The sequence below is a fragment of the Catharus ustulatus genome, chromosome Z (assembly GCF_009819885.2).
Source record: "Catharus ustulatus isolate bCatUst1 chromosome Z, bCatUst1.pri.v2, whole genome shotgun sequence".
Taxonomy (NCBI): domain Eukaryota; kingdom Metazoa; phylum Chordata; class Aves; order Passeriformes; family Turdidae; genus Catharus; species Catharus ustulatus.
Genome location: NC_046262.2, coordinates 24,202,024 through 24,224,432, shown reverse-complemented (window position 1 = coordinate 24,224,432; position 22,409 = coordinate 24,202,024). Strand labels below are relative to the sequence as shown.

Sequence of the window (22,409 nt, the reverse complement as noted above, 5' to 3'; positions counted from 1 at the left end):
TCTCCTTCCCAGATCTCCAAACATAATTAGCAAAATGTACATTTGTATGAAATTATATATGATTAAGAATATGTAATTTATTATAAGCAGGGGATTCTACGGGGTGTAATAAATGTAACAAGGGGAAAACATCATCCTAGAAAAGAGGCACCACCAAGTGGTGTTATCCCAGAAGAAAAGCAAATTTTGCAATGGTGATAGAGCTACAGCATGCTTTAACTCTTCAGCAAAAAAGTTATACAGGATTTACAAAATATCTTCTAGACCAGCATGACAGAAAGTACAAAAGTAAAACTGGCAAAAAACTGGCAACTTTTTGTTGCCTTTAATGTCATGCACTGCAATATCATTGCAAGTGTTGGGCCAGGATGGCAAAAGTACCAGCCAGAAAACATAAGACTATTTTTTTGTTGTTTCTCATGGGTCTCAGACGGTTGCTAGCCTCTAAGCCTTCCCCTGTCCTCCAAGGGGAAGAGAAAGAAGAGCAGTTTAAAGCTCAACTCCAAGCTGAAAGGAGTAAGATTATCCCAGTAAAAGCCAGTTCCTTCTTTAAAATTTTGAGCAAGAAACTTTCTGAATAGAAGCTCCAGAAAGTTCATAAACCCTCTGAGTGTCCCTGTCCTTGTATATGTAGCAGCCCATGTGCACAGCAGAATTATGCTAGGTCCAGCTGGCAGCAGCAATGTGCCCTGGAGTCAGGCAGCAAGAGTTGCTGCTGTGATGGAGTGGGCCAATGGAGCCATCTCATCAGCTGAATTTACTACGGATTGTGTGCATCCTAACTACTCTGTGGAAGGGGCTGACTTGCAGATGAGCTGTGGGTGAATCAGAGGAGAATGACTCAAATGATCTTTTTTCCAACAAAGTTTTATTAAACTTCATAAATCACTTGACTTGTCTTGTTAGGTGTTTCTTGTTGCTGCTTTAACTGCAAGGACAAGTGTTAAACTCCATCTGTTCTGCCAAAAGAAACCTTTTTGTACAAAGACTAGAAACCAAGCAGAGAAGTAAGAAAATGCACAAAACAGATTCAGAAGCTCAAACTCACAAAGCCTTCACAGAGTATGGGGCCCTGGGGTAAGTCTAGCCATCCTATTCTTGGGCCAACTATTCCTGGGCCACTGCACCAGTGGCCCTCTCTCACTCTTCTTCCACAGGAGCCAATGTCCCATTGCTTCTAAGAAAGATATATGAACCTCACCTGTAAGTTTTGAATTGCCTCTGAGCCAGAAAAAACTGTGATCAATCCTGTGTTCCATAAGCACTCCTCAGGAAGGAAAATGGCATTGAAACCACTAACATTGGCTTTGCAAGATGGTGCATACAAGGCCAGCCTCACTATGAACACAATATCCTGCAGACGTGAGCATTTCGGGTTTTCTTTCTCTCCTTCAAATCTGAAGGCAGGATTTTTTCCTCATTGGTTACGGACATTTTCCTGCTGACTTCAAGTCTTTCTGTAGTTCATGAATCTAGGAAGCACTTTGAAGTTTTACATGCAGATCAAGCTTGCTGCGTGGCTTTCTCCAGAGTGCCTCAGCTTTCAGAATGATGTCTAATTACAGGCATTTTTTCCATTTGTTTTATCAGGCTGACTGAAAAATCTATAGAAAATTGAACACCAAAACATGGTCTAATATTTTCAAGTTACATCAAAGACCAATAAAAATACAACAACACCAGACAAGATCTTTTCTATATATTGTGGAATTGCTTTGCTTGACATCTAAAGAGCAGGTTTACAGAAGATAAATTCCATTATCTTGAAAGCCTCAGCCTCTGCCATTTGCTTTTATTTCAGTTCAAAAGAGACTTGAAGTGCCAGTGCAACTGGCAACAAAAAGCTTGATGCATTACCTGTTTGTAAATTTAAAACTTCTTCAGGTTCATTATCCAATTACCAATCCCAAAAAGCTGTGTATGACACACCCATGAAGACAAGGAGTTTGTAATGGAGCTGTGCCTCCAAGGAGTGATTTACCAACTAGGTCCAGTAGGAGGGCTGTACCTTTTCCACTCTTCAATGGAAGCTGTGGAAGTGCAGTGGGATAATAATCCCAAGCAGTGTGGAAAGTGTCAAGTGCAATGGGATAACATCGTCCACAACACTGTTTTCTCCCTGTAAAGATGTAAACAAAGTTTCCTGGGGTTGTGGGAAGGGAAAGAGAAGTGACCCCAGCAGAACAGGTGATGTTTCCAGTAGCAGATCCACCCCAGGTCCTCAGCCACCCAAGGCAGACCCCTTTTCCAGGCTACAGACTAGAGCATAAAGCAGGGCAGGGTCAGGAGAAAAACTCTCAGGGACTGACCGGAGTCCTTCATAGCAGCTCAGCAGCATACATTAAAGATCCAGTTCCTCTCTGATCACAGCCTTGAAAAGGTTGGGTGAAAGGTCACACACAAAACTTGTATCTGAAATCAGATTAATCTATATAAAGATTTTTGACTGTCAGGAAATTTAGATTTAGATTAAGGTTTAAGACTGTGATGTGACATCATGTGCATGTCTAATAAGGGCTTTGATTGACAGGCCATCAATTACTGCATGTATCTTTAGAGATAATTAAGTCTGTTGAATAGCAGTGCATTATTTGAAGAAAAAAAAGGTCACATTTTCAATTTTGTCTTTCTTCTGCCACATGATATGGCTTGAGAGAGAATGTTTAATTTATTATCTGGAAATCTGTTTTCAAAATTAATTCTGTCCACATCCTTTCCTCTGAGTTGGAGGATGGTGGGCTATCGGTCCTGGGCAGCCATCAGAGAGAGCACGTGAATGAATTTCAGCAGAAATATTTAAAAAAAAAGAAACCAAAAAACTTGTCATTTTTAAACACCAACTCTCAGCCACCTGCTATCAGTTGTGTATAAGGGGCAACTCCCAAGGAAGAGAACTGCAGCTGCATCCACTTATTTTGCCCTTGCAAGCAGATTCTCAGCTGATATAAAATGACAGAGCCTATTGCACTCAGTGGCATAATTTTGCAGCAGCTGAGAACATGTGCTTGAGACTCTAAATTAGCCTTCAATGGAAAGTTGTGTTTCTGTAAGCTGGTTGGCTAAATAAGGACGTGTCTGTAAAACTGCAAATATTGCAACAAGACAGCAAAGAGGAAGATGGAAGAAGTAGTTGCTCAGAGCCCAGGTCTTTGGGGAAAAATCAGTGGAAAATGTTCCTGTTATACTTTTGCTTTAAATTCTAAGCTGCCCTCTCAGGTCCTGTTTGACTGCATGGGGTTCAGAGCAATCATCATAGTATAGCTGTCAGTGGATTCTGCTTTAAAACTCCATGCACTGCTTTGATTTTATACTCCCAGGAGTTCCGTGAACTCAGAAAAGCACTACAGAATAAAGATATGGCAGGAAAAAGATTTGTGTATAGAACAAGTTATAAAAGGGGCAGAAAAGCAATTGAGCTACCTGGAGTTGAAACATGGCGAAAAGCTGAGAATGCTGGAGAAGGATGTGAATTCCTCAGCTCTGGCTGGGGACATCAAGTGGCAGTAGCAAACAGATCCCTGTGGCTGAGTGATGTGTCTCAATGAGACACAGGGCTAGAAAGTTCCATCCTGTTGAACTATTGATGCTTTCAGTAGATGAAAGCAAAACTAGTTTTGCCCTTGCACTAATGACCTGATTCTGCAGTTTTAGGAAAAATCTCTTTCTCAATGGAGGGGTTTTTTTGGTGCCCTAGGACTAGTATTGCAAGAAGGAGAATAATTTATGTCTGAAATGAAAAAGCCCATTAGTGCACTTCAGTTAAAGTTGCTCTGTGACATTACTAGCAAAGGTGAAGCTGCCTTTAGATTTCAGGAGGTGCAAAAATGCTGACCAGATGATCCAAGGTCCTTCTATGTATGTGATTTTTACACTTAACACAAGATTTTCCTTAGTTTCACCTAAAAGTGTTTGGAGCCTAACTGATCAAATTGGCACTGCAGGCTGCACAGCACTGAGTTATGACTGGTAAGGAACTACATACATGAAAAACAAAGGACTACACAGAGGGAGCAGTTGAATGAATATATATACCATTATGTTGGGTATGCTGACATCTCCTATCTGACTCACACTGACTGCCTGAATTGTGTAACAATTGACAGTGTTTCTGAAGTTGGGTCTGTTACTGTGATGTCTAATACATGTGTTGAATTACAGTTTTTTCTGGGTGAGAATGATTCTCCTCAGGGAGTCACTTCAGCTAAGAAATACTTGTCCTTCTTGGATAAAAAACCCCAAAAACATCTTAATATATCACTTAAAACATCTTAAAATATCAAAACTGCTGCTTTGTCAAAGATAAAGTTCATACTTCAGAGATTAAACAAATTTTGGAACATAATATGTGGAAATACAGGGATTTCTCAACACATCTGAGATTATATTCTGTGTAATAAACTGATTTAGCACTGAAAACAAAGTGACAAATATTCTAGTAGCCCCAGACTGAACAGGAAATTTGGGAGAGAAGGAACAGGGGCTGTTGCTTTAGGAAGGGTCACTGGGAGAAAGTTGCAGATGTGGGAAAGGAGATCTGAAAGGGGAGGTGACCTGAGCCACGAGGATTACACTTCCAAGCAAAGTCTAGATGCAATCACTGTGCCATGCTTTGGAAAGGAGATTGTTCTGCGAGGGCGCTGGTGCTGCCTTTGCAGCTGATAGAGGCAGATACGATGGGATGGAAGAGGCTGCCCAGGAGCCATGCTGACACCTGTGGGCAGCTCTGGGGTTGAGGCTGTCCTGCAGCAACTCTTGAGGGAGGATATTCTGTTTGGAGGATCCACAGAGGAGCAAAGTCCGTTCTGAAATTAAACAGCTCAACAAACATCCGTGACCTCTCCTAACACTAGAACTATGGCATGTGCTTTTTCCTGTCACCCATTCTCATATCTCTTTTTTTCCTTCCTGGGAAAAAACTTTTCTCCTGCTTCTTGGCCCTGACTGCTTTGTGTCGATGCTGGTTGACTTACAGGCAGAGCTGGAAGTGATAACCACCCTCAGGATAACCTCAGTGTCTGGGTATAATGTTTGCTTGATTATTTTTAACCCGCTAAACTGCGAGTTTCACAATCTTTGCTTTTAGCCAATGCCATAAATAGAGTTAATGCAACACTTATTGTCAAGCCTGCATGGTGCTGATAGGCTTTCAGTTCATAAATCACATGTGTTTGTCATCCCTCTAAGCCACTTAATGTGACAAATCACACCATCTCTTGTGTCAAACTGCCCAGAGTTAACAAGCTACTCTTACTTCACCTTATGGAAAGTTCAGCTCTATTTAGTGAGAAACAATAGAAGTGGTGTTACAGAGAGATGTGTGGTGAGGTTTGGAAGAGGCTTGTCATACCCAGCACAAAGCTGAGGCACACAGGTTGCGACAGAAATCAGTGATGGAGATGCCCACTGATTACAGAGGAAGGAGTCCTGGGCTCAGGTTGGATCATGCCTGAAATTGAAACAAACACAGGAGTAAAGGATTGAAGCACAAAATGCAATCTCAGAATTTGTTTCTGCTGCTGGAAATGCTCTTCTTAGCTGTCTTTGCAACTCTGATTGGGTTCTTGCAAAAAAGGGCACATCTTCAAACCATTGACAGAGCCAATTTATTTACTTTACCTGCGCTGAATTCTACCTTTCCTGTTGTATGTCCATAGTCCAGGTGCTTACACTGAGCCAGGAGCCAGGATCAGGAGCTTCTTATATGTTTGTCTTTATCTGAGACAGAGCCTGAAGTGAAGTCTTGTGCATGTCTGTATCAAGGACGTAGTTTCCTAATGGCATTCAGGAGTGTGATTTGCTGTCACTTGTTTACTTTTTACTCTTATTTTCTTTTTTCTCCCTGTTTTTTTTTTTCTGTATTGTCATTTCAAAGCAGTGACTGATTGTGATTTAGGAAAGATGGGACAAAAAATTTAGCCTTCACTGTAGCATTTGTGACTCTGTAGAGACACTAGATTTCTTTCTCACCCTAATCTTGGCTAACAGATTCAAATGTTTAGAAATAATATACTGAAGGATTCACAAATGGTTGAACATGTGTAATAAACTAGAAGTGATGTCTAGCAATATCTTACTCTTCAAAGACACTGGTATTGGTATGAGACCTGCAGCCACATGATGAAAAGACAGGAATGACTAGTATTATATCTCCCAGACACCATGAAGGAAATTAAAAGCTAGCCCCTGAATGAATTCTCAGTTAGAGTGAGAAAAAGCATAAGGGAAATAAATGTAGCTCAGCACAATGTTTAGCAGATGACATGATATGAAGATTCAAGTCCTGTCAGACATCTTACACTGTGCATGACCCCACATGGCATCTCTTCTGCCAGCACTGAGCAGTAGTGAGAAATCAGCATGAACAGCTGAGGACAGAGTGCCTGAGGCAGGACTGCTCCTCTTCACTAGAGCAGTGGCCCTGCAGTGTCACTGCTGCTCCTCTCAGTTCAAGAAACCACAGACAAGCAGAGGAGCCCAACGAGACATGCAGCAGCCAGGCTGATCCCTGTGGTGTGGAGCTTGCTTGGGATTGTGCCTGTGCAGGAAATACTAACTCCTGTTTAAGATCCTGATGCTAGAAAGAGATTTGGTCTGCTTGAGTTGCTTGTGCAAGAAGTCAGGTTGCAGCTGAGGCATAAGAAGAGAAGTATTAATGAGCTGGGACACACATGGGACCCTTTTTGAGAGCAGAAAGGGTTCATAACATGTGGCCTCTCTGCTACATGGAGGGATCCCTAAGGACTGTCTGTAGTTCCAGCACTTCTTGCTAAGAAATTTCACTACTGAGCACTTCATGCGTATTCTTCTGTATTAAAAAAAAAAAAAAAAAAAAAAAAGATAGTAATAAAACAACTACTTTTACTTTTTAGGAGAAGAAGTTGCATTTGCCATCTGTATTATGGACAGAGCATGATTTGATCACTGTAGGGGAGGGTAAATGCAGTTTGTTTCACTACTGTCTTCACTCAGCTTTATTTTCTCCACTTCTTACTATAGCTGGGATTTCTTCTTTTCTATGATACACCCACAAGCTCAGAGCATGAGTGGGAAAGGCAGGTCCTCCAAAGCTCATTCATGAAAAGCCCACCCATGAGCACTGCTTTAATAGCCTAAGGCTCTGCAAAGGCTGGGGTGCCTAAACTACAGCATCCTGAGCTGCAGCAGGGTAGAGTGAGCCCTGCACTCAGCCCAGGCACTCACCAGCACCATGGCTTTCCATCATCTCTGCCAGGGAAAGGGGCTGCTCCCAAGGTAAGTTACAGTTGTTAGCAGATCACGGTGACAATCAACTGCATTATTTAGCCTGTGACAGGGTGTCACTTGGAATGCATTTCACTGTGTTAAACAATTTGATGCTAACAAAAAAATTTGTGCTTCAGAGTGTTATCATGACTCAACTCCATGAAAGAAAAATTACACTCTCCTCATTCACCAAGGGTTTGTATCACATTGAAGGTGCTTTTCCTTTCTGAAATGCTGCAAGGGTGTTTTGAACCCAGTTCAAACGATTTTTCTTTGCTTCATTAGTCACATTCTCATCTCCTGAAAATCTCAGTTTTTGCAAGTGACTTTTAACAAAATCAGTGCTGCAGCAGCGAAAGTGAGGGTAGAGGGGAAGGAGACCTGTGATACACTGAGGAGGCAGCAGAGTTGACTGAGAAAATGGCCTCACATCCTCTCTCATCCCATGACAGCTGGGATGCAAAGCTGGGAGATGAACCCCCTCCTTCCCCTTCAAGTGGTCCCTTTTGGGGATCTATCTGCTTGAGCTCCACCTGAGGCAGCAGAGCCTCAGCCAGCAGCAGCAGCTGCATCTCTTTGTGTGTGATTCCCTATTCCATCCCAAATACTTGGCTTCCTCAAGCATTAGAGCTCCCCAGAGCCCCACTCAAAAGTGGGAGGAAAAAACCAATTTAACTCTGCTAAAATTAAGTTCCACATCATCAGCAAAGGATATCTGAGTTCAGCTTTTGCACCAACGTTACACAGAATATTTGTACACTCTAAACAAACTCCAAGGTGTTGCATAGAACTTCAAAGATACCATAGGCCCTGTGTGAGCAATAAATTACAGCAGATATGGAGGTGGCACCTATTGTCCCTCCCAATTGTTTATTGGAGAAGGACAGTCCTCTCACTTCATCTGCCAGCACGGCCTCCAGACTGGGGCTTCCTGCTTTTCTCCACAGGTGAACACTGTGCTAAGCCCAGATCTCAGCTATTCATAGTCAAGAGTTTAAACTATGGCGACATCACCATAGTTTCATTCTGAGTAGATCACATCACATCTGGTTTAACAGTCATAATATTTTAGCTGCAGTGCCATGTGTTCTTCACTAATTTTTGAAGTTCCATTCTGAAATCTGAAATCTTCAGTAACAAATTCACACACAATCAAACATGCTGTTCTTCACTGGAGACCTTGAAGGACTCACAGCAAGATAATGTCCCAGTCTGACCAGTCAGGAGGCACTCTGGCAGTCACACTCCCACCACCAGAGACTTTGGCTGCTGGGACCCAAGCCCCTTCACAGCAGGCAACTCCAGTGAGCTGATGGGCTCCCACACAACTCCCTACACATCCCACACTCACTCAGGCAGACCAGCTTCCCTCACCAGTTCAAACCCAGGTTTTCCACAGCAGAGCCTCAGACCTCTCTCTCCTTTAAGTACAGTAATTTCACGAATACAAGCCGCAGCAATTTGACAAAAATTTTGGTGGAAACCCGGAAGTGCAGCTAATAGTCGGGGGCGGCTAATATGCGAATAATTTTCTGACATTTACAACCCCAGATGTGCCAGCCAGGGCGCCGAGCCAAGCACCTGCCAGTAAAACCCGGCATTCTGCGATTGTTACAGTGTTACTCTGTTGCCCTGGCTCCCTGCAGGCAGCACAAGGGGCGGGGAGAGAGGCAGGAGAGCTCTCTTCTTCCCTCCTCTGCTGCAGCCCGGGGAGGACGGGTGGGGGGGCGCCGCCATTGCCGCGTCTCGAGGAGCCGACGGGAGCCCCGCGCAGCCATTGCCGGGGAGGAGGCGGGGTGCTTTGTCCGCGCCCGCCGCCTGCGCCACGGGCGCGGGAAAGCTCTGTCCCCGCCCGCCGCCGCTGCCGTAGGAGCGGGGGAAGCTCCGTCCCTGCCTGCCACCGCGGGGCAGCGCTGACCCGGGGTGACCGAGCCCAGTGGCAGTGGCGGCTGGCCCCGAGCGGCAGCACCGGGCTGGGCCACCTGGCCCCGTCAGCAGCCCCTAGTGGGCCGAGCCTGCACAGCCTTAGCTCAGCCACTAAACCCCGCCCTCCCGCGGTTCTGTTACTAATTGCACACGGGTCCTCGCTGCAAACGACAGAGCGGCTTATATTCGGGTGCGGCTTATTTATGGACAAAAACCGAAATATTTGCCAACACCCAGAGATGTGGCTTATACTCAGTGTGGCTTGTATTCATGAATTTACTGTAATTTTATAATTGTACAGCAACAGAATAGAAACCTTGAGCTGGTGGCCCCAGAGAGGGACCCTGAAGAGGGGAACTCCTGGGTTTACACCCTCACAGTCCAAGTATGCGAATGTCTGTGGTCTTCCACCTGAGTCTTTGACTCTTCCTGTATCTCCGAGGGTCCTGTCACCTGGCTGGTGCCACAGGTCCCTGGGCCTTCTGGAATTCAAAAGGTTGGCAGTTCACAGCCTCCTCCCTTGGGCTTGGACTCCTGCCCCACCGAGCTCAATCTCCAGCTCTCACTGCAGCTGCACACCCAGCTCCCTGCACTGAGTATTCCCCAACACTCAGCATCTGAGGTATAGGCTGGGATTAGCAGGGCAAACTGGGACACTGCAGCCAGAATTTAGGAATGGATCCTGAAAAATGCCTCTAAGGGAGCAATTGGAGGGGTCAAGCTATAATTTTAAACTTATCAATCTCTTTGGAGAGTGAGCAAAAGAATAGCAAGTAAGGCTGGGCTCCTCTGCAGCCCTTTCTGATCCTCACAGTCTCCAAGGCACCTCTCACCTTCCCAATCCTCTAATGTAAACTGGGGCTAAACCCTGAAGTTTTGAATTTATTCCAGCTATATACCCTACATCTAATACCTCTACTGAGTTTCTGATTTTTAGTACTCTGCAGAGTTACAAATCTTCACTCGCAGGCTCAACTTTTAAAGGTCTCAGATTTCACCTGAGGATCAAGGCTGTAGCAGTATCAGGAGTTCTGTGACAAGTATGCCCTTGGGAAGCCCAAGTTTTCATAATTTCTGTATGAAAGTTGGTTTTGGTGGGAAGCACTGTCTGATTTTGCCTATGTGCTTGCTGCAGAGCCCTGGAGGGATGCTGGCACAGGCTGCAAACCCACCCGGGATGCAGGGGTGCCCACCCAGGCCTGGCCAGCGGGAAGCACCCGACACAGGCACAGGCACTGCAGAGAGCTGCGTGTCACAGAGCAGCAGAAGGTAGGCAGGAAACCCTGCAGGTCTGAAATACCCCGGGGCTGCCCCGGGAGGAGGGAGGGATGCTCCTCATTGCTCACTTTAGAGTAACTGGAAACAAACACAGTGCGTTAGTGCCTCATATGCACAGGGATGGGCTCTCTTCCCCAGAGGTTTTCAGCTATTCCACCAGACAGATAAGGAGGAAAGACATCTGCCAGAGAGGGGAATTCAACCGTCTTGAAAATTTGTGGCTGTAATTTGGACCCTTGTCATGCCCACATACTGTGTCACTGCGAGAGGAATTCAGTTACCATGGGTTACCCTATCAGTACGGGGACCAAGTGCCTCCCCTCCCAACAGCTCTATAAAAAGAGTCGCTCCAAGACACCCCAGCGGCTTCTGCATACCGGCACAGACTCGGAGAAACTTGGCCACAGCGGGACGGCCGACAGAGGAGGTGTCAGCATGCCGTCTGCTTTCCAGTTTCAATGCCACCTCGTTCTCATCTTCCTGGCAGCCTCCAAGGGAGAAACCAGATACCTAGAGGTGAGCAATAGGGCTGATGATTAAACATCTCACTGTGCTTTTAGCCGCTGTCTTCCGACTTGTACTCAGCTTTCAAGCATTCTGCTTTATACTCTCTCCCTTTCCTATTCCCACTTCTCCTGCATTAAACTTACACCTGGGTAACATTAAAGCAACAGTCCCAAGTATTCTGTACTACTCTTCTATTTATTTATGCTCAGCAAGTTTGCTGAGGATTTAAGAGACTCTCAGTGCACTTAGCTGCTGGTCTTCCCTCTAAGATGCTAGGTTTATTTCCCCTCTAATGCAGGTTGTCAGCTTTCTGCCTGAGCTCTTCCAGCTGCACTGTTTCTTGGAGGAGGGATGTAATGTGCTGTGCCTGCTCTTGAGAGGTGCAGAGAGGGGGCTGCATTTCACTTTGCCCCAGACTCTTTTTGCCCTCCATCTTTCACCAGGTGAGGGATGCTGGTGAGGATGACCCCTTCCTACTGCTCAGTGAAGATCTGAAGCGAGAGCTGTCTGCAGGGCAGATCTACCGGCGGTCGCTCCGTGAGTTTCTTTGGTGCTCTGGTAGGGACTGTTGGCCGGTGGGAGAATCCTGGGAGAATCCTCAGGGAGGAGAAAGGGTTGACTGGGAATGACAGAGCTGCAGGAGTTTTTGCAAGACTAGGGAAAAGAGGGACAAAGCATTAAACCTGCAGAAACCTGTGGTTTGAGGTAGAGGGCTGGGGTTCATAACTGATGGTCCCAAATAACTGGAGTAGGATGGGGATTCCCCACCCATGTCCCTAGGCAGGGTCACATTGCCAAGAGGTGGGGCAGATGTAGCAGCTGTGACAGGAGAGAAATCTGAAAGGACGGAGTGTTTGTGCACTTGTGCACATATACACAGTTTTCTCTTCAGAAATGCACTGACACACCACCCCTCCTAATCCTCCCGTCGCACGTTTGTGCTCACACCCGCGAGTTACTATTTTTCGTCTGATGCTCAGCAGGCTCCTAATTGCTTCAGCTGGCTCTCGCTGTCCTCACTGCCAGCCGGATCCGGTGCGGGGGTCTCTCCTATCCCCCTCCTTCGCTGCACAGCGGGAGCTGGCGCTGTCGCCCTGCAGGGCAGGCAGAGGCAGCAGCCCTTTGTCCCCGCTTCTCCAGGGTGCATTGACATGCTGAGTATAGAGGGGCAGTTCACCTTCACCGCGGACCAGCCGCAGCTGCACTGCGCAACCTTCTTCATCGGGGAGCCCGAGGAGCTGCTCACAATACGCTACGACTTCGTCAACATCGACTGCCAAGGCGGGGACTTCCTGAAGGTAGGGGCTGCAGGTCTCTGCTCTGCTCCGACCCGTGAGGTGTTTGCTGCGTGTGCACGTCTGTGTCGTGTGTCTGTGTGTACAGAACGGGCTTTGGCCAAGCAGCCTCCTCCGGGGGCTCTCTCCTGCCGGAGGCACTCCGTATTCCCCCGACCACCACTCCTCTAGGGCAAAGCCAGCTGCAGGATGAGGATCTCTCCCCAGACTACAGCACTGGCTCTTCCGAACTTTTCCAGAACCGCCTCTACGGAGTGTCCATACCAGGGGGATGGCTGAAGATTTGGTCAGTACAATTTACACGTTGCATGGTGACTTACATGAGCCCTGCAGATAATGATGCAGATCTCTGGATCGCTATTATTGCTCTGCTCACAGGTCACTTAGCATCAGATTAATGATCAGTGGATCATTGCAGGCTTTCTTTAAAATTTCCCTGATAGAATTTTTCAGGACATTGGCTCTGAACAGAAAGAGGCTCATGCCTTACAGCCATTTATATTCCAGTATTTAAAAACTTTACCAGCACATTTCTCTGGCAGGCAGGAACATTCATCAATATTTGAACTTAGTCAAGGAGAGAAGGGGAGGCTCAATGGTCCCTGGGTCCCCTCACCCTGCACTTTGCCCTTTGTGCTGAACTGGCAAGGTACAGAACAGACCACATCCCTCAGGGGCAAGCTGAGGTCCAGGGATGGGAAGAAGGAGCAAAGCTGCCCTTTAGCCCTTTCCTTCTCTCCTATTTCCTTTACCCTGGAGAATTCTATTCCTTCTATTCCTTCTCTTCCATGACTTGGCTGAGATCTCTCCCCATGTGGCTACAGAGAGGCTGATTTCAGTCTTTCAGTGTCTTGTGGATCTAAGGCTTCTGTACCTGCACTTATGGTCACTCATGAAGGCTAGAAAAATATATCAATATATCTTTTATGTTTTATTGAGATTTCCTTTCTTAAGTAATGGTGTCCCAAACTTCTCTGTTGTATTGAGATATATATATATATATATATATGTATATATATATACACACAGGCAAGTTTTCCCTCATGTGATTTGAGCACCTTATTAGTTCATAAACCTACAGTTCTGGCAAATCCAGAGACAGATCCTGATTTTTTTTCATCAGCAAGTCCCACATACATCAGAATTATTGACTGAAGCAATGGCTGAACCTGGTCCTTGAATTTTGGGAGTATTGACTGAAGTGTTTAAGGAATCACCATGCGAGAGCAGCTAGGAGGGAATTGAAACAGCAAGGCAGGCAACTGCATATCTATACTAGAACTAATGCATATTTCTACTTCTGACACATTTCTCTGAAGGTGGTGAGGGAAAATTGTTGCTTTTTCATTATGAAGGAAAGATTTATAGAAGCTGATGCTTAAGGTCCAGACTAATAATGCAGGACTTGTTTTGCTTTCTAGTGGTTAGGATGAGGTGAGAGAGCTGACACAAGTGAGAGCAATACCTCTGCCAATAATTTGTCCCCAAAGTGTTTTGTATTCCAGTATCTCTGGAAGGCCGCTGGGATCATTAATGACAAGCTGTAAAGCATTGGAAAAACTGGAAAATTACAGGCCAGATCAATCGACATAATGCCCAAAGTTTGAAAAGGTTACTTATATTTCTTGTGGCTCTCAAATCAAGCTGGTCAAAAACCTCTCATAGTAACACTGAAATTGCAAAAAACAAGAATGTGATGATACTGAAGCAAAAAGAGGTATTTCCCTCAAAAAAAACAACAAACAAAACCCAAACAAAAAAAACTCCAAACCCCAATACAAACAAAAACAAAACAAAAATAATTTTTAAAAATAATAAAAAACAAACAAAAAAATCCCACAAAAGTTGTCACCTGAAGGAGATAAAAACAACATTAAAATTTATATGTATTATTTTCCTAAACATCAGTTGAAGCATGAATAACTAGTTAAATGTTAGGAAATCAACAAATACAAGGAATTTTTTTTTTCAGTTTGTGCCTTTGAACAGGTTATATGGTGTCAAAAGAAAAGAGCGTCTGTTATACTTCATGTTTCTATTCCCTGCTAACAGAGCAATAAGCAAAACCTTACTCTATGTTTTTGAACCTCTGTAGGTGTTTGATGGATGGATACTCAAGGGAGAGAAATTTCCCAGTTCATTGGACCATCCGCTCACCACTTCTCAAAGATATGTAGACTTCTGCGAAAGTGGGAATATTCAGAGGAGCGTCAGATCATCACAGAATGTGGCAATGATCTTCTTCAGGATTCAGCAAGCAGGCAACGGATTTACTGTCACAGTCAAGAAGAACAGCAACCTCTTCCGTAAGTCTGCATTTCATACCTGCAAAGGGGCTTGAATTTGGGGCTGGAAGCAAGAAGACTGTGTTGCCTTGCAGTGAATTTTGTAACTGTGGTTATCTGCACTGACATGGCTGCAGTAAGGCAGGTGGACCCATGTGCACCTGCATGCCTGCAGGCTCGGTTCAGGCTCACTGTGTGTCCCAAGGGAAAAACGGAGCCTAAGAGATCACACAGGCTGCAATACGCAAGAGCATAAGGCTCTTTCTTTCAAATAAGATCCCTCCCAATATAATATTAGCATGTTCCGACACATTTAGCTAGAACAAATAGTATTAATTTAGCAACTTCAATCTCAACGTTTTCTAGATCTGGGTGAACAATGAGGAAGAAATATTTCAAAAAGGTCAATAGTAAAATGAGTGTATTGAATGGTTATGTGGTAGTTATGAGAGATATGTGATAACAGATATGTGATCTGCAAGTCCTTTCCTCTGAGCTGGCAAGGCACAAATTATCACAGAATCATAGAATGGCTTGGGTTGAAAGAGATCATGAAGATCATCTCATTTCAACCTCCCCACCATGACCAGGAATGCCACACACTAGGTCAGGTTGTCCAGGGCCTCATCCAACTTGGTATTGAACTCTTCCAGCAGTGGGGCACCCTCAACTTGACTGGACAATCTGTTCCAGTACCTTACTTGAATTGTTTTTTCCAGAGAGGACAGGACATTTAACAAATACTGTTCAGGCCAGTCTGATTTATCTGCCTAAATACTCAAAGTGACCCAATAAAAGAGAGCAAAACAAACAAAAAAACCAACCAACAAAACAACCCAAACAACAACCAAACAAACCCCAAAACCCTAAACCAAGCTAAACAAAAAAGTACCAAAATCCCCAAACTGTGACAGTGTGTCTGCTATGTCTTTGTCCAAGTTATTCAGACTTGAGGCTGCGAGCTGAGTCCGTACTCTGGCGTGGCTTCATGGTCATGGATGTGATTATTGTATTCAGCTACTGGAGGTGGCTGGTGTCTTCCACCCTCCTGCTAAAGGAACTGCAGGACCCCAGATCTCTGTCAAGGATCCATTGGGTTACTCACATAGGTGATAAGTTATCCTTTGCATGAACTCTAAAGTTTGAACTTAAAGATGAAATCATGCTCTCATTTCAATGAGATATTTTGCAGTGCAAGGAACTCCAGTTCAGAGGAGCAGAATAGGATTCAGGGGGTTGCTGGCAATATCAAAGCTGTCAAAACTATACACAGTCCCTCCCTCCACCCATGTTTAACATCCTTCAAACTGACGAACTGCATGAGCCCTTGACAGCATGAGCCCCTGATGTACAGATTTCAGGTGTGAGCTCTTATACTGACTGCTTCACCCTCAGGTTCTGCCAGACCTCATGCTACACAGTAAACAGTGGGGAAGGAAATTTTAAGGAGCGAAGAGGCAAGAACCTCAGAAAATGCTACACATTGTTTTCAGCATTTGGTTGTAACTCACAGTAATTAAACTATCTCTGATTTTTTGCTACTGTAATTCTATAGTTTTACTACATGCAGTGATGACTGAATAAGTAACTCTTACACTTTCTCCTGTGTCCCAGCTTGCAATGTCATCTCTCAGACCCCCTCAGGAAGGTTTACCATGGTCATTCCTCACCAGCACAGAAACTGCAGCTTCTCCATAATCTACCCAGTGGTGATAAAAATATCTGATCTTATCCTGGGGCATTTAAATGGTCTCTTTTTAAAGGTAAGATCTTTATTTCCTAAGAAAATATTAGCATGTGCAATTTTTCTGGGCACAGAAAAGGGAAGGGGTGAAGCAGGGATAGGCTGTGGCACTGGCTGCTAAGGCATGGTTACTCTGGACCTCTTGTATGCACACTGAGGGCTCTGGTTTCTCCCAGAGAGGAGAGCTGGGGCAGTCCCTGTCGCTATCGTCTCTGTAATGCTGCAATGGCAGCCAAATTATGCAAAGTACCATTAATGCATGTAACAATTGCTTGCCATAATGAAGGGTAAGGATTTCATTATAAAGACAGGAGCATTGTCCCCAAGAGCTGTCTGAATTTAATGAAAGCAGCAAACGCTCTTAAGAGAGAAAGCAGCCATTAATAGCAAGGTATCACCACGGACAGAATACAAACGTGCTCACAACTGATTACCTGCGCCATGTGGTGAGCATCCTCTGCTCTGATCTGGGGTATTTGGTGCTTGGTGAAAAACAGACAGAAGAGGATGGGAGCTGTTGGTGATGCCTGTGCCTGAGAAGTGTAAGAAGGTGCCAGTTTCCAAAATCTTCAGAAGAACAGAGCAAGGAAATTTGTTTTCTCCTGCCAATGAGTCTGACAGCCAGAGTTCTTCAAGGAGATTGCCAGTGTCTGAGCAAGCCAGGTTTTGAGATATGGGCAAGTGAATTAGTTGATTTATTCACTGGTGAGCAGAAAAGGACAACAGCAAAGGAAGGTAAAGAAACCAGGCACTTAAATAGCAGCTTAGGGGTGGCAGCCCAAAGGTGCTCAAGGTGTCCATGCAAGTTATCTTTGGCATTAATTTCAGGAAAATTGTGGGTTTAATATAGATTAAGCCATTGTTTTCAGAATAAACTGCTTTTTGTTAATTTCTACCTTAATTGAACTTTGCCACAATGGCACATTTTAGCACTTTTTTAGGAATAAGTATGGTACAGTGGAATTGAAGTTCCTGCCTGCCAGCTGAATGTAGACGTACATGCTTGTATTAATTTCATTACATGTCTGAGCATCCAGAACCAGATTGCTTATCTGAATTCAAAGCAGTTGAATCAACACCTTTTCTACTTGTCAATAATTTTCAGAGTCTACTTAGGTCTTTCTTTGGAACCCCTTAAGAAAATTAACTTACTAATCAAGGTAAGAAGGAGAAAGTGATTTCACGCAGCTTTAAGCACAGGGGATTTCTAAAACCTATTGTTAGCTTCAATAATGTCTGCAGGACTGCTACATTTTAAAGATGAATGGTAAATAACTTTTAGCCTCTACCTTTTTAAGAAACCATCTGCAGGCTGTGCAGGAGTGGGAGATTTTGTAGAGCTTCTTGGAGGAGCTGGTTTAGACCCATCCAAGATGTTTCCACTGGCTGACCTCTGTCACTCCTTTCATGGGTCTGGTAAGAACTTCTTCCAATTACCTCCACATAATAAAATAATTAACCGTAATAAGACATGCAGAGACTTCCCCACACATCTGGACTTCCTGCTGGACTGGTGAACTTCACATTTAGCAGAACATCAGAGCAAAAGCTGTGGTTTGGCTGTCCATTACAGCACACCCATGACCACCTACATTTGCCCCTTTAGTAATCATTATGACAAGGCTGAGTTAGACATACTTTTAAAATTCTTGTCCTATGACAAAAATAAATATTAGAAGGTCAGCGCATAAAAAGGTCTGGAAATGCACAACAAAGGAAGGCAGATTGTTGCATTTTCTCTCATTTACTCTGTGTTTCCAAGGCCTTTCCTGCTGCAGATGTGACACATACCCCAGAAGCTTCACAGTTCCCATTCTCTGCTTTGTACCTGTTGGAGCTCTGAACCTGTTTTGCTATCATGCTAGTAACTTCTTTCTCCCCATAAAAATAAGAACTTCCAGTTTCCCTAATATTCAATAGCAGATTGCAAAGTGTGGCAGTGATATGACAGGCTAACCCCTGTGGCACACCTGTCATACTTCAGGAGTATCAACAGGGCAATGGAGAAGCAGCATTTCCAGAGAGCTGCAGAGCAGGAACGTGCCTGGTCCTTGTGGTCTTCCTTGCCTTTCATCACACTTAACAGTCAGGCACTATTCAAAGCTTTAACTGTTAAGTGCTGCTGTTGAATGATAATACTGAACACTGGAATGAGAATAAAATGTGTTTTCCTGGTGGTGTGAAGAAAATGAAAATCCATCTCAGCAGCTCCTGCTCTCCCAGTGACACACCAGATTTCTCCTCAAATGAGGAAGCTCCCCCAAGTTCCCCAGACAGAAAGGCTTTGCCAAGCCTCCACTCAAATGGCTTGTCTAAAGCAGCAGTTAGTGACACACTGGATTTCCCTCAGAGTGAGACCAGGTGCTGGGCACTACCATTTGAGTTTGTCTTGATGGGACTGTCACATGCCTTTGCTCCTGTGAGGAATGTCCTCACACACAAACCCAGCCATCCCTTTAATAGGAAACATTTTGATGTTGCTAATTTTGGCTATCTCCAGGATATATTGCCATTACTCTTACCCATCCCTCATGGTTTCTTAACAGTAGCACATAGACACGGAGTAGCATTTGCATGAGGGAAGGATACTTGATTAAAAACCCAAGCATTGTAAGACTAACAAACACAAAAGTTAATCAGCAGTTAATCACTGCCAGCAGGTCATTATGACACATGAATTTACTTTATTTCCAAAACTGCATGTATCGGTGCTTCATAATTCCCATCATTATATATCTCTTTCCCCTCAGTTTCTCTCATATAAATGTGTCTTTATATCTCTTTTAAATAGCCCAAATGAAGATTGGCTGTGACAACACTGTGCTGCGAATGGTCTCCAGCGGCAAACACATCAACCGTGTGACATTTGAATATCATCAACTGGATCTGCAGGAAACAGAAATAAAGGAGAACAGCATTGAGGAGTTCTGCTTTCCTAGTATCTGAGAAAGCAGGACATGCATCTTGACATAGCTAATGAAAATAAAGTTCTATAATGATGCATTTTTTTCCTTTAACTAGCTGGTGGTGTCAAGCCTTTCTATAAGCATAATTCTTTTTTCATACAAATCAGTCATTCCCATCAGCAAGCAGGGAAAAGCAACATATGTATTAATCATTGTTATTATCATTATATTCTTTCTGCAATATTTAAGCTCATTTACCATTTCAGAAATCAATAGCAAGAATAGAAGGGTGTGTTTCCTGTATAAATATTATTAGGAAAATAGACAAAAACCCTAGTCTGGGGATATATGAAACCTACAATAAATACAAACTTCATGCAGCAGCTTTATCCTTTTATATCAAGTATAAACAAGCAACAAAAGATGGTGAAATACAATTCCAGTTTTGTAAGAGAAAGACCAACATTGGTGTGTGTAAAAACTACTGTTTTACTTATGACTACAAATGTGCTATTTATTTCTAATGACATGTTTTTAATAAAAATTTATAGCATGAGACTTCCTTACACAAATCCAAACATAAATAAATACATTCAAAGAGTTCGCAAAGAGTTCTTATGTTGCATTTTTTCTGAAGACTGGTTAAACTTCCTAAGGCTTGTGTATTTTCTGGAAATGAAAGTTTTGAATAGATATTGCTGAAGAACTATTACGAGCAAAGATTTACTTTCTCTAGGTTGGTTACCTCTCCACACAGAGTAATTTTCAGCAGTACAATCACTGGTACCTTCCCTCTTTCAGGCTTTTTGGTCAGGTGTTCTGCTGGCCCATGAAGGCCTGGATAAATATAGATTTATTTTTTCCAGGCCTGTGGTGTCTGCGAAAAGGAGCATCAGCCTTGAAGAGTACTGGGAAGCACAAGAACAGCAGAGGATTAGAGATGTGTCCTGGGTTTGAGAGCAAGGTCTGATTGGTATGTTTTCTAAGAGTAATACCTGGCAGTAACAAAAGCAAACTGTTCCTCCTCCAGGGCTCAATTAATAGTGAAACCTAATTAATCCAACTGCATTCCTGAAACCTTTCACTCTAAATTATGGCTCTTAATCTCACAGTCATTCATCCAAAATCAAGTGTCTTGATTATTCAGCAGCTCTGCAGTTAATCTCCTGGACTGAAGTGGGTGAAAACCACAGGATGCCTCAGACTCTCCCTCTTTTGGTTTAGGAAGCCCTGTTTTTGTGACTCAGTCATGAACAGATGGATGTCTTTGGTGGACTGGTCAGACTCAGGTGAGAGTGTCTACCCTGTAGGGCCGTGTGTATGGGGAAAGTGGGGATTGTGGAAACGTTTCACTTCCTTCCAAGGAAAACAGACAAAAGTGCTGCTGGCTACTCCACAGCATGAAGCAACCCTGACTCAGGTTTCTGAGTGGGGAGGTTCTTGGCCACTACGTCCCTGCTCCAGCCTCATGCACACCACCATGAGCTTTCTGAGCCATGCTGGCAATGTTGGTGTCACCACTCAACATCAGAAACATCACATTCTATAATCCTAAAATGACAGAGTAGCCAGACAGAGTTGGAAGGGACCTTAAATGTCATCTAGTTCCAAACCTCCTGATGTAGGTAGGGACACCTTCCACTAGACCAGGTTGCCCAGAGCTCCATCCAGCCTGGCCTGGAACACTTCCAGGGATGGGGCATCCACAGCTTCCTTGGGCAACCTGTTTCAGTGCCTCTCCACCCTCACAGTAATGAATTCCTTTGCAATACCTAATCAAAATCTACTGTCTTTTGTTTGAATCCATGCCCCTATTCCTGTCACTATGTGCTCTTGTAAAAAGTCTCTCTCCATATTTCTTGTAGGCTCCCTTCAGGTACTGGAAGGCCAAAATTAGATCATCCCTAAGACTTCTCCTTTCCAGGCAAAAAAAAATTCAATTGTCTCAGCCTGTCTTCATAGGGGAGGTGCTCCATCCCTCTGATCATCTTGGTGTCTCTCCTCTGGACTCCCTGCAGCAGGTCCATGTCCTCCCTGTGCTGGGACCCCAGAGCTGGTGCAGCACTGCAGGTGGGGTCTCAGCAAAGCAGAGCAGAGGGGCAGAATCCCCTCCCTGCCCTGCTGCCCACACTGCTCTGGGTGCAGCCCAGCACACGTTTGTCTCTCTGGGCTGGGAGTGCCATGGCTGGGTCACGTCCAGCCTCTCACCCACAGCACCCCCAAGTCCTTCTGGGCAGGGCTGCTCTGATCTGTCCACCCCCAGCCTCTGCTGGTACCAGGGCTGCTCTGACCCAGGTGCAGCACCTTGAACTTGGTCCTGTTAAACCTCATGAGATTCCCATGGGCCCTCTCCTAGAGCTTGTCCAGGTCCCTCTGAATGGCATCTAGTGCATTTAGCTTGGTGTCATCTGCAAATTTGCTGAGGGTGCACTTGACCCCCTTATCTGTGACATTAATGAAGATATTAAATCACTGGTCCCAGTACAGGCCCCTGAGGGACACCAGTTGTCACTGTGTACACTGGGACACTGAGTCATTGACTCTACACTCCAGATGCAATTATCAAGCCAATCCTTATCCACCTAACAATCCGCCCATCAAATCCTTCACTCCAATTTAGAGAGAAGGTTATTGTGGGGGAGGGACTGTGTCAAAGGTTTTACACAAGACCGGATAAATAACACCTGTAACCCTTCCCTTGTCCACTGATACAGTCACTCCATCATGGAAGGCCACTGATTTGGTCAGATAGGGAAAGAAAAATCAAGGCTCGATGGAAAAGCTTTTTTTCTGAGAAAATTTGAAGTGACAGTGCATCTCTGTCCCCAGACATCTTGCTCTGTTCATCCTTTCTGAGTACCTGTCACTGTCAGGGTGGCCCTAACTGCAAGTAGCCCCACCAACCTTTTCTGAGTACCCTTCAGTGAACCAGGACAGTTTCTGGGTTCCACTATTTGGGAATTAGTTCTGAAGTAGAAACCAACAACATATTCCAGATCCAATAGCTGAGGACTAAGTCACCAGTGAAGGAAAATGCAGAGTCTTTTGCTTCATGCAATTTCACAGTGGGATTTTCCACCTTTCAGCTTCCTGTGGTACTTTTTTTCAATACTGACTATCTGGGGTTACAATACAGGGTGTGATAAAAGGTATCTATTCTATCACCAGCTGTTGAGGGTGGGGGCAGTGATCCTTATCTCCGTGGGAGACCTTCTGCTAATGAGTC

General features: G+C 44.5%; 2 protein-coding genes across 2 annotated transcripts in view; one reads left to right on the top strand and one right to left on the bottom strand.

Annotated features, from left to right (window-relative positions):
• The first annotated feature begins 10,713 nt into the window (after positions 1 to 10,713).
• Positions 10,714 to 19,786, top strand: LOC117011029 (corticotropin releasing hormone binding protein). Its single transcript, XM_033086240.2, has 7 exons — positions 10,714 to 10,962; positions 11,397 to 11,490; positions 12,094 to 12,251; positions 14,344 to 14,554; positions 16,148 to 16,296; positions 17,576 to 17,693; positions 19,069 to 19,786. Exons 1-7 carry the CDS (start codon positions 10,729 to 10,731, stop codon positions 19,221 to 19,223), a joined length of 1,119 nt encoding a protein of 372 aa, XP_032942131.2. The 5' UTR covers positions 10,714 to 10,728; the 3' UTR covers positions 19,224 to 19,786.
• LOC117010778 overlaps positions 19,080 to 22,409 on the bottom strand; it is a 35,485-nt gene continuing 32,155 nt past the window's right edge. The window contains exons 5-6 of the mRNA XM_033085729.1: positions 19,929 to 20,091; positions 19,080 to 19,163 (exon numbers count right to left, since the gene is read on the bottom strand). Of these exons, the coding sequence (XP_032941620.1) occupies positions 19,994 to 20,091 (98 nt within the window). The 3' untranslated portion in view covers positions 19,080 to 19,163; positions 19,929 to 19,993. The remainder of the gene's footprint in view (positions 19,164 to 19,928; positions 20,092 to 22,409) is intronic.